Below are 12,132 nucleotides of genomic sequence, written 5' to 3' on the forward strand. Positions count from 1 at the left end.
TTGATTTATTAAATTTGGGAACTCTCTACTCGGAAAGAACACTTTTGAAGATAACTTTGTTGGACTAAAATAATTACGACGTTCAAACTGGTTGCTAAAATGTCAAAACTTTATGCAGCATTGCTTATCACACTCGAGATTCTTACATAATTATTTTTATGGTCCAACAAAAAATTATTTTCAGATCTGTATTCAGTTTAATTTTTAAGTACTTCAACAAAGTCGTTTTTTCTGTGTATTATGAGCTTTAAAAGATTTTCACCAGTCAGCAAAATACATGATTCTTTTTACATCTATTTTTTAACAATGTAAAAAACTTACCATGCATCTGATAAAATGCCGTGATGCCAACGCGATCTGCATCGTCAAAGGAAACCGGGCCCTATAAACACAATGAGAATAAATATGAATGTATGAAAGTACAGTTAAATGACGGGATGTCATAAAATATAAAAGACAATTACGTTTTATAATTGAAAAATGAATTGAACCACGTATTCATTGTAAGTCAGTTATAAATAAATTAACCACATCGTTATATTGATATTCATGTTATGAAGGATCTCTTCTAAAAATTCAACGCTTTTAAAGAAAAAGAAAGCTATAATAGTCACGGTCTATAACTAACCTTTGACTTTAAATTTAGCCCGTGTTCTTCAGCTTAACGTTCGTTAAAAGTTCTTTATCTTCGATTATTATTGAAACTTTAAAAATCGCTCAATATTTCCCTTTTATGAAACTTAGCACCGAGTTAATAAAAGAGGCAGATAAAAGGACGCAGAATGTCCTGTATATACACTGAAAAAAATTTTGTTTATTTTTAGTCCAATGAATGATCGTTAATCAATGTCCAACTTAATGTCCGACTTAATGTAGTTAATTCATTGATACAATAACTGGATTCATTTATACAACTATATATTCATTCTTGCAATGAATTCTAGGAATAGTTCTATAATCTAAATCGTTATAAGAATTCATTGGACAATTTTCATTCTTTTTTCATAATTCAATGAATATTTTATTGTATTTACGTATAGTTTTGGTTCAGTGTATGGACTTGTGTGAGGCAATTTTGCTCACTTTCCCGTGACGTTCTTCAAGTTTCGTGGACGTACAAACATACGTACGTAATAAACGGCCTCTCTTTCCATGTTTTATTTATTCTTTGGCTATACGGACTCACCGAAACTCCGATAAAACGCAGATCCTTAAGCTGCTCCAATAAAAGCTTGGCGAGGTCCTTCCTCGTGTGAGCATACTGCGCCATACTCTCGTTTTGTCGGTTTAGAAGGACTTCAGTTTTGGCGAAGGCGAGTGCCATGGCCCATACGGCATCATAGGTTTGACCCGCGAATTTCGAGTGTACGACGCCTGTATTATTCAGCTCTGAAGTAAATTTCTTGCTGGTCTGCGAAATGAATGAAATTGACGCATAAAGCGTTGTCGGATGACTCGCAAAACATTTCGCGCAGTAGTATAATTGAAAAAGGAAAAATGGAAGAGACGGGACGTTTTGAATCGATTGACGAGCGAGCGTTAATTTAATTTGTCGTTCGCATCAACAACGCGTGTATTCCATTCGAAAAAAAGCGTGTTGCAAACGTAAAGAAAAAAATATTTTGCCAACCGTTAATTTAACATTTCCGTAATATCGATAGCTGAAGAAATCTGCAGGATACTTACACAAAGAGGAAGAATGAAAGAATTTTAATTTTTAATAATGTTATCTTTATTTGAAGCGACGAAGCGCATCGTAAGCCGGATTAGTGAGAATGTCGCAGTATGATATTCATCGGAATAAATTTGCGTAGCAAGTAACAAGGATAGCGAAAACTTATTCGTCGAACTTTTCGCAGCAAATCTGATTAAGCGACTATAAATCACATTTTATTATAGATTAGCACACGGTAAACACTCTTGAGTTTTTCTGTATGCCGCATTAAACTTATCAGGAACCAGTCGAATCACAATTTCCGTAATATCCGCCGAAATGTCACGTGGTGTGTTCTTACATTCATAATTTTACGTTCAGAAGTTTGAGAATTGCCTACTGAAAGGGAAAATAGTATTTTCCTTCGTCGAGAATCTTTCCCTTTACGTTCAGCATACTCGAGATATTTTTCCAGCGGTTTAACTTTCGGAACGTCTATCTCCTTTTAGCTCGTAGGTTGAAGAATTAGAACGATTTATTCTTGAAAGAATGTTAAACTTATAATTCTTTTTATACGTTACTGACTAATATCGAATATATTAGAACTTATTGAACATACAATTTATATATTAATGATACTTTTAATTAGATTACTTGGACTCAAATATATATTCCACATTGCACTTTGAACTTTTCACTGATTTAAATGTAGTTTACCCATGATTATTTCTAGATTGAGGGCACGGAATAAACAAGTGAATAGTCGGATTAAATGATTCAAATAATGAAGACTACGATATATCGACCACTTATTTTTAATATATAATTTCTATATTTTTCGCAAAATTGCATTTAATATAATTAACATTATAATGAATGTTGAGACAGTGGATATAAATTTCAAAAAGAAATCAGTTTTATTTTCACATAAAAAATCAAACATTTTGCTAATTACTTTTATTGGAGATAGATGATCTTATATTCATTAAAAGTGCTACAGTCTTAGCTTTCCAACAAAACCAAGATCATGTTACAATTTTTCTACACAAAGATATTGGTAATTATATCGACTTATGATTTTGATATAACGAAGGTAACGTTTTTCACGATATGTTGTGTTTCAAAACACTTGTATCACACAAGTTTTTTCATTTGTTTGTTTTTAGAAACGTGTTTGTGCACTTATTAAATTACATAAAAAAAAAACGTGCAGGGTTCTTTCATGATAACAAACTTTGGTAAAAGATTTTTATTGTGATCTCTGGCTATCAAAAAGATACGCTTCCTCAAATATACTTATTTAGCGCCTTAAAAATTATTATTGTATATAAAAAAATCATTTTTTTTATCACTTGGTTGTGTGGAGAAATACTCCGATACGGGGTGAAATTATTCATGTCGATATCGCGGGAGGAAACGTGTCCGAGAACTTACTCGGGACAGATATCTATATTGGAACCATGTTCGGGGAAGACGTCGATCGGATGTGAAAAGTGCGACGTGTATAATTCACATACGGCGCGCGTCGTGATGCGCTGTCTATTTTTGCGATTTGTTATTTTCGAGAGTGCTCAAAATTGCCAATGACTTTTGACACGAATGTCGATTACGGCGGCTCGTCATTAGGCTGATTACTCGATTCCGAAAGGTGCGAAAAGACGACTTAGTCGATTTTTTTCACTTTAACGTTTTATTACTCGAGCCTTTAATGGAACAGAATGGAAAGCACGTCTATAGCAGGGCAAGACCTCCAGCTTTCTTCGTTGCATACTCTAATTTCCGCTCGTGGGACTTCATTTATTAAGCGCTAGGGATTGTAGTAGCAACCAGCTAGGCGTTATTATTGGAACGGCCCTGTAACTAAGCTTTCTCGCATCTTCGCCTTAGCCTTTATGGTACGTGGAATTCTACAATTATCTTCACCGTTAATAGTAACGGCGTGGAACGATCGTTATCTATTTTTCTTTTATTAAATTTGTTGCCTCATAAAAGCGAAATGCTATAAGTGTGATTGTCGTTGAGAACAAAAACTTGTCAAAGAATACGTATAAATCAAAGGAAGCAGCAGGAAACTTGGAGAATCATATAATATATTGTTGAAATTAGTTTACGACAATATTGACAATCCAATTCAATGCAGTTTATTTATCGGCTATTAAGGGAGAATTGGCTAAATCGTACAAACGGTTAAATCGTACTTCCATTAATTTCTTAATAAAATATTTTCTTTTAAGTAACAACACAGAAGTGACGTTAGTAACATTGCTTTAGTACTGTCAATTTTGTTTTGTTTTCGAGCCGTCCATTTACAAATGATATTCAAAACTAATTTTGTTTGGTGTTTGATATAAGTTTTCGTGCAATCTACCTAAGGTGTGATTAGCACAAGACAAGTAATTGAAGCTTAGTATACTACAGGATTATAATTAATATTTAAACTCTTTTTAAATACAGCACCAAATTAGCAAAATATTTATGAGTTACCAAAATTGTCAAAATACAGGGAATTGAATAAATCATACTTGTCGCTGGTCTTTATATTGTATCTACTCGTATATATTTAAGATAAAATAACACGTTAAAATTGAGTTGAATAATATTTCATAATTATTATATTTTAATATTTATATAAGGAAAAGTATGTTTGTATTGAGTCTTTTTATAGTAACTTACTAAAAATTATTCATAGATATTATTTGTTAAGTTTTGAGAAAATTTAAATCTTTATAAATGATTGTTTGTTTTAGAAGTGCGATTTAAAAACCCAATGGTTCAATTTAAAAATCCGATCTCCAAATGGTATCAATTTTTTAAAAAAATTTACTCTTCTAAAAAAAGATTTGATTTAAATAATACTTCAATTTTTAATTTTGTAAAAATGATGTTTTTTTTATATTATCAATGAATCAAAAATTGATATAAGAAAAGAAATATTCTAATCTCTTGCGACTTTCCTTCATGCGTTATAATAAGAAAGATGTAAACAGCAAATTTTTAGCAGAAATAACATACCAGTCCCGAGGCGCTGGTCTCATTCCCTACAACCGTGGCGTGGCTCTTGACGATGATTAAACCATCTAGAGTCTGTGACAGCTGAGAAGGCGAACACTCTCCAACGGGGACGTTCCACCAATTGCCCGTTATCCCTAAGGAGTCGATGGTTTCACCTGGCAAAATCCATGCGTAATCACCGCCGTGCATCCCGAGCTTCCAGGCCTGCAAAGAAAGGGAGACGTAGGTAGATTATGAAAGATTCGTTTCAACCCCAATTCTTGAATAAGCTCTTATGATGTTTGCTATTTATCACGATATAGAGGAATATACCGGAACTCAGGCGTGAGATTAAACGGAGCTGCAAAAGAACATTGTCCCGGTTCATCGTGTTTGCGCGAATAATAGGCACGAACGCACAATGCATTGCGATAGCGACGCCGCATTATCGGGATCGATGACTGACATGATTGCACCGTCAAGGCAGCCCTGAACGACACGATGTGATATACGCGACGGGTTGCGAACGTATTCGTTTCGCTTATCGATCGGTTTACTTCTCTGATTTGCCGAAGGACAGGAGCTTACGGGATTACGTTCGTGATCGCGTCCGGTCGAATCTTAAAATCTCAACCACAGGATTGGATAAGTTTTTTTTAAAACTAAATTAAGTTAAAGTTAATGGCTTATAAAAGTTGAATGAACAAACACTAACTCGATTAAAGTTACGTTAAGCTTCAATTAATTCAAGTTAAAAAAGTTAATTTTGAAAAACATTATTTAAATCGGGGTGGCGACCATAACTTTTTCTTTAGAGCGGAAACGTGAAAAATGACAATTTTTATGTCTGTCTGTATGTATGTACGTATATACATACATACAAAAAATGTTCACTTTTCACATTTCCACCTTAGGAAAAAAGTGATCGCTACCCAGAATATCTTAATTTTTATTAAAATCAGATTACTTTAAATAACAAAACAATTGCAATATAGATCACACACACACCAGATTTAATATTTTATATGTAAATTATATAGAATAACGAAGATATTTCTTGCACAATGAAAATCTAATTTTTAGTATTTTTACATAGATATTTTCATATTTTGAAATTCATATTATAAAAGAAAAAGAAAACGTAATTTTAAAAAATGTAAGTAATCTTGTATTCTCCTCTACTCGTACTAGTCATGCCTGCACGTTCTTGAAAAATTATATGTAAATAAAAAGTTTTTTTTTATCGCTCAGAGATAAAATAAGAATGGCATGACGCAATAGCACTGATAGCGTTTTCTAAATACAGACCCAACCCATGTTCATCTTTGAGCAGCGTCCTTCACACAAACATTGAGTTTTTTCTTAACTAATTTTCTAATTATATTTAAGATTTTATGAAAAGTAGATATTATTGGTATTTAAAGAGAAGAAAAACTTTAACTTAAAAAGAAAAAAATTAATAATAAATTAAGGTTTAAATGTAACTAAAATAAGTTAAAAATTAATTAATATGAAAATAACTAAATCAAGTTATTAAAAGTTATTAACTTTTTAAATTTTTATTTAACTTTTAACTTATTTTATTAAAATAGTTACTACTCAATCTTGCTCAATCATGATGAAGTCTTCATTGGGAAAATCGCAATGGTGATTGCGGAGTCGAGTCAGAAGAAATTATTTATGACGATCGCGTAACGAGGCTGTTTCGTGTAATGAGAAAAGATGACGGAGAAAGGATTGTTCGCGAATGTTGAATATATCCTGTTATGTGTTTTCTTGTTATCTTTACTATTGGCTATCTCTGTTATCATAATTTCGTCTTCCACTCCGAAATTCTGTTTCCGCTCTTTTAGCTTTATCAGCTTTGCCAGATGTGGTACTTTGAGCATTGTAATATCTGCCTAAGACATTTTGTATCGTGTTCTCTGGTCAAGTTAGCGGATGAAGTAGGTCGTCGTTATGAAATTGCACTTTGGGAGCACTTTGTAGCCTTTCGGTACTTTTATGCTTCCTGAGATATAATCAATTAATTTCTTCCAAGAGAGAGAGAGAGAGATGAGATTATAATCGCCTGCAAACGCGAAATAAGTGTATGCTACAAACGTAACCATAATTTATGTAACATTCATTATGATATTTGGAAAAGTTTAACAGTAAAGTTTTTATTTAAATTTGGATAAAAAATCAATTACGCTTAATTTCTTAATAATTTTATTGTACAACAATCGAATGCGTTTTGAATTATACCTATACATGTATAATAATTTAAAAGCTTTTCGTTAAACTTTCTCTTTAAATCTTAATTCTTTAAATAATCTTTCCATTAAAATAAGTTTTTAATTATTGACATTTCGTTTAATATTTTAATTACTGATATTTCATTTATTATTTAATATCAGAAACGATATAAAATGCCGTAAAAATTTGTCTATAAAATTTAAATATGAAATAAATATTATGAAATATCAATTAAAATATTACATTTGATTACTGTATCTTGTATTTGTATGAAGAATTATAAATCCTGGCATCATTTGAAATCATATGTTTACTGTAATATAAAAATATATGTTACATTTGCTAGTAGTATACGCAGGTATTTTGTTGCGAGAAAATGATACACACGTATACGAGAACACGATGTGCCAAGATTGCCAAGAGTAAAGAGCGTGTCAGTTCTTAGCGAATCTAAGAGGAAACGTCTGGAAAGTATCGAGCATTCTCGTAAATCAGGTTGCCGCGTTTCTTTACAAGCGCAACGGCTAGTGCACTAAAAGTGGTAATAAAAAGTTGTTACCCAGTGTACAAAAGGCCGTGGTAGCGCACAGTTAATGGCTGGAATTATTTGTGGTCCGGCACAGAGACCCGAAGGTGGGAAGGGTAGTTGCGCGTTTCCGCTTTACTTAACGGACGGTTTTTCGATAACGTTATAATACAGGTGATCTTCGCGAAGGAACAGAAGGAGATAGGGAACTTACATCCTCATTAAAAAATAATGAACGACGAGATTTTCATCCCCTTGCCTTCTGTGAAATTCTCCTTACGGCGAACGTTCCACTCGTTCCTAGTAATTGAACGAGCATAATCCGAGTTCTTAATTTAACCGGCATCAGTTATTCAGTGACAGAGCGGATGATAGCACGTGTAGAGATATACTCTTCCTCGAAATGATCGATTCTTCCACGTGTGCGTCAACGTCGCGCGATTTAGATTTACATTATTATCCATTAATTTCTGAGGCAACTTGTCACTCAATGCGGAATAATAGAGATTTGCGGTCCGGTCGTAATTTGACGTACTCGCCGCATCGCCATCGGCTTATCCTCTCTATTCTCCATGATTGATCAATAGATTGAAGATTTGTCCGTTTCATCGGAAAATCGTGCGTTCGTTATGTACGCGTCATCAGCGAATATCGGACGCGGGGCGTAAAAAAAGAGAAATGGGATTAAAATTGTGCGTGTGGAACGTTCATATATTGTTTCAGGAAAAAATTCTCGCAGAAAAAATTGCCGAACACGCAGTACGTTTATACTATATATAGCAGTCGCGTTATTTTCCTGTAAAAGAGCATTAATTTTTTTTTATTATATACGATCAACTGGCCATTATATTATCATAAAAGATTTATAGTAAAGGTTGCATATTTTATACAAACTTTATGTTTCACGCAGTTGTTGCGACGCATATATGGGAGAATCAATGATTATGATTTAAATAAGGTATTTAATATATTATCGATATAATATGCACTTACATAATGCGATCCATTAAATAAATGCTGTGTAACTATTGAGGGAAAGTATTATAATTACCTTAAAATTATAAATTGTGGCTACATATATTATAAATGTATGAAGCTATACAAGTAAATTCGAACGCGAGATTTCAAGTTTTATGTACAGAGTGTTGCAGATATATACTAGACAGTATAAATAATAAAACTTTGTAATATTAACTTTATAATATAAAGTCACTGTCATTACCTACTGAACCGCGCCTGACCCTGTAAAGTTTGCCGCGCAATCCGTCGTACTGCCTAGTATGTATCTGCAATATTCTGTATCTTTGACTGCTACAAGAAAATATAAGAAAATATCAGACGGTATTGATACTTTTTTTTTTAATTAAAGGAAGGTATTGGCATTTAACATATAAATTCGCTTTTGCACAATGACCATGTTTACAACGATCTACATATAAGAGCAAGAAGGAACAACCTTTTGGTCCGTTTAAAGTGATTTTATCGATCGGTGTGCGCCCTTATAGAAATTTAATATTAGTATACTGGTCAGTTAATCATTTATTTTGAGTATTAAAAGTAATGTGAATAGTACTTTTGGTCAGAATTAATATTAAATTTCTATAAGGATATATTGATCTTTTTCGTACTATATTAATTTTTTTCTCATTTTGTTGTATTCTGCTGCGTGTCGATGGAATGTGTAAAAGAAACGGACAATACCTGTCCCTCTAGTAAACGGTGCAAGCGCGATCTACGAATATTAAACGTCGTGAAAACGTAACGATCGTTGAAGGAAAGCATGGTTCGATACCGGTCTAATGGTTGTTCCATGAATAGTGACCACCGGCATTATTGAATCGTCAGTATGTTCGTCCAAGATGTCATCCCTTTACGAAGGTTGTCCTTTATATATCCGGAATTTATTTTCACGCATCGTTTACGTAATTGACCCACATTGAGGAATATTCAGAACCATGTCCAGGGATCTCCAGGGAAACACGTGCAACGCATCGATCGCAGATATGAATATCCTTAATGCGATATTAACATTGGATCTCGTAATTTTGACGTTCCAGTAAGGGTGGTACAAGGAATATTTATATAATTTGAAATCGCCCCTGTACACGATAGAAATTTTACGTGAGTACGATCATGACAGGCGAAGAGAAATATGTATGTGCGGACGTTTAAAGGTGTCATGCGTTTCATGTAAGATGTCATGTTACGTGCTGGCTCGAGTTAACTTGTAAGGCAAACCGATACATACACTTCAATGCAAACGTGCCATACCGGACACTGACGTGAGCACACACGATCGTATTGTAACACAATGGCCTGTCCTTCGGCTGCGTACAACAGAGTATGTGATGTCTGCTAAATGAGAGTTTCAGTGACTTATAATAGCGCAAGCGAGAGCATTTATATATGCATTAGCCAAATCATTTAAAATGAAATCATTTAAATAAGTTAAACTATCTTGCGATTTTGAATTAAAGAGATGAAAACGTATCTCATTTTTTTTTTAATTGATAAACATGTATTTCATGTTTTAATTTCGAAATCGTGTAAGTTATTATTTCATAGATAATCGAAACAATTTTATTAAAAAAACTAATTGTTCAAATATTTTTTGCTCTTCTAAATAACGCTTTTTTATCGTGAGAGAATAATGGTATTAAAAATGATGCCTATATCATCGTTAAATGGGTGAAAAGTTTCGAATTTTTCGAAATATATGAGTTAATCTTGCGCAAGAACACAGCTGTGAAAACATTGTGTGCGTACCTGTGAAATGAACCGTAAAATTCTGGAGCACTAAACAGCACGATTTAAAGCATCACGCGCAACCGGATTGGCAAAGGGAGAGAGATAGAAAGGGGGGAAGTAGTGAGACTTATTGCAACCTTGGTAATTTGTGGCAAGGATACGAGTAGCACATATATTCCAGAACGCAACGAACCGACTGCAATTTCAACTCAATGCTTACAGTGATGTATATGTAGGAATAGGATAACTGGAAATTTAATATGAAAACGATACAGTACGCTGGCTATCTCCCCCAAAGATATTTTGCTAATGAAATTTGTATTATTCTCTTCACTTTTTACGTCTAAATTAATCCCAAAATTAATCACAAAATGACAATTACGCGTTTGTAATGAAAATAGAGTGAAGATAGAAATTATTTATTGTCCGAAATTGAAGAAAGATCCAACGAGGGATGGCAGAAAATATCTGATATAAAGTATATTTATCAATAGTTGTTTTATATCTAATATTTTCTGCTATTCAAACCCACTTCACTTGTAACAAAAAGATTTATCAGTAGGACTGGTTTTATATCAGATATATTTCTCTCTTTCAGTTTCCTATTTTTTCACAGAAACAGAATGCCGATGTTACGTATGATATAGTTTTATTCTACGAGTTTTTGCCATTAATTTCTTAATCAACTTTCGTGTTGAAAACTGAAACAAATTGTCGCCGTTCTGTTATGTATTTCCGACAAGATTTGTAGCTGCGCCGGAGTTGCATATTATATAAACAAGAAATTGCAATTATAAAGAGCCCGCAAGAAGCGGTTACTATGTACATACAATAGCAAGAACACAAAGAATCGTGCTCGTCTATGAAACTTCCACCATTTCCTTAATGCTTGCTAAGTAGTGATAGCAACTTTACGGAATTCTTATTCGCCCTACTAAAGTTAAAACAATCTCTTAGCGTACCATATTTCGTATTTACACAGCATTTACACTTTTCGCAATTTAATAACAACTTAACACATATATATAGAACAATTACTTCAATAAGTTTTTACACGCAGAATGCAGTATCTACTAATTGTTAACATTGCTTTCTTTGTGATAGCTTGGTTGACGATTCCAGTATGGATTATGTAGTGTGACTTAAAATGCAAGGGTTTTCTCTCAATTGATAATATAAATCCGTTCGTTTGCTTACGTATATTCCAGTGTTTAATCTGCATGTTCATCAGTTCATCACTATGCGAGCTTGATGTGTACTTCAAAATTCGCAGAACAAACAAGACTCCAAAAGCTTCTGCAGTCGGTCCGGCCGCAAATTACAAAGGGAGGGTGTAAACTTTGTGTCCTACTTTGGTATCACGTGCTCATGCTTACGCGGTATTACCGACATTGATGAATATCTGTCTGATTGTCTGATGTTTGATATTTTCCTTCTGTTTTATATGTGTAGCAAAGCTATTTGACACTAGAACCGCGGGTCTAAATTAACCCAATCGCGATTCAAGATAAATCTAGCTTTTTGAGAGGGAGGGTTGTCACCATAAAAGTAAAATTACTTGTAATTAATTATGATTATTTATAAAAGTCATAAAAAAGCTCCACGTGCAAATCTAAATTAACTAAAAAAGAAGAACTATCAGATAAGTCAAAATGGCACAGCTGCGGTTCTAGTGTCAATTTAACAAGCAATAAGAAAAAGAATTGCTATACTACGTAGTAATACGAGGACACGCGCGGTATATACTCTCTAAAACTTTTACAGCGATTCTCACTCTGAAGAATGAAATCTCACTCTTAAAGATAGAAAATTGAGCTACTCTTTTTCCAAACTGGCTCAATTTTCACTCTTTAGGGTGAGATTACAAAGAATTTGGAGAGTATTCACGTAGAAATCAAGAAACTTGGCTCAATGGTTTATAAGCGTATAAAGCCCCGTTGAAAATTTTATAACGTCATGGAATGTAACATAGAAA

General features: G+C 33.4%; 1 protein-coding gene across 1 annotated transcript in view; it reads right to left on the reverse strand.

Moving 5' to 3' along the window:
• Positions 1–12,132, reverse strand: part of LOC108727392 (uncharacterized) — a 66,239-nt gene that overhangs the window by 5,681 nt on the left and 48,426 nt on the right. Inside the window, 3 exon segments of the mRNA XM_018455509.1 lie at positions 322–382; positions 1,187–1,411; positions 4,667–4,870. Of these exon segments, the coding sequence (XP_018311011.1) occupies positions 322–382; positions 1,187–1,411; positions 4,667–4,870 (490 nt within the window).

The sequence above is a fragment of the Mycetomoellerius zeteki genome, unplaced genomic scaffold, assembly GCF_001594055.1.
Source record: "Mycetomoellerius zeteki isolate Tzet28-1 unplaced genomic scaffold, Tzet1.0 scaffold49, whole genome shotgun sequence".
NCBI classification, from domain to species: Eukaryota; Metazoa; Arthropoda; class Insecta; order Hymenoptera; family Formicidae; genus Mycetomoellerius; species Mycetomoellerius zeteki.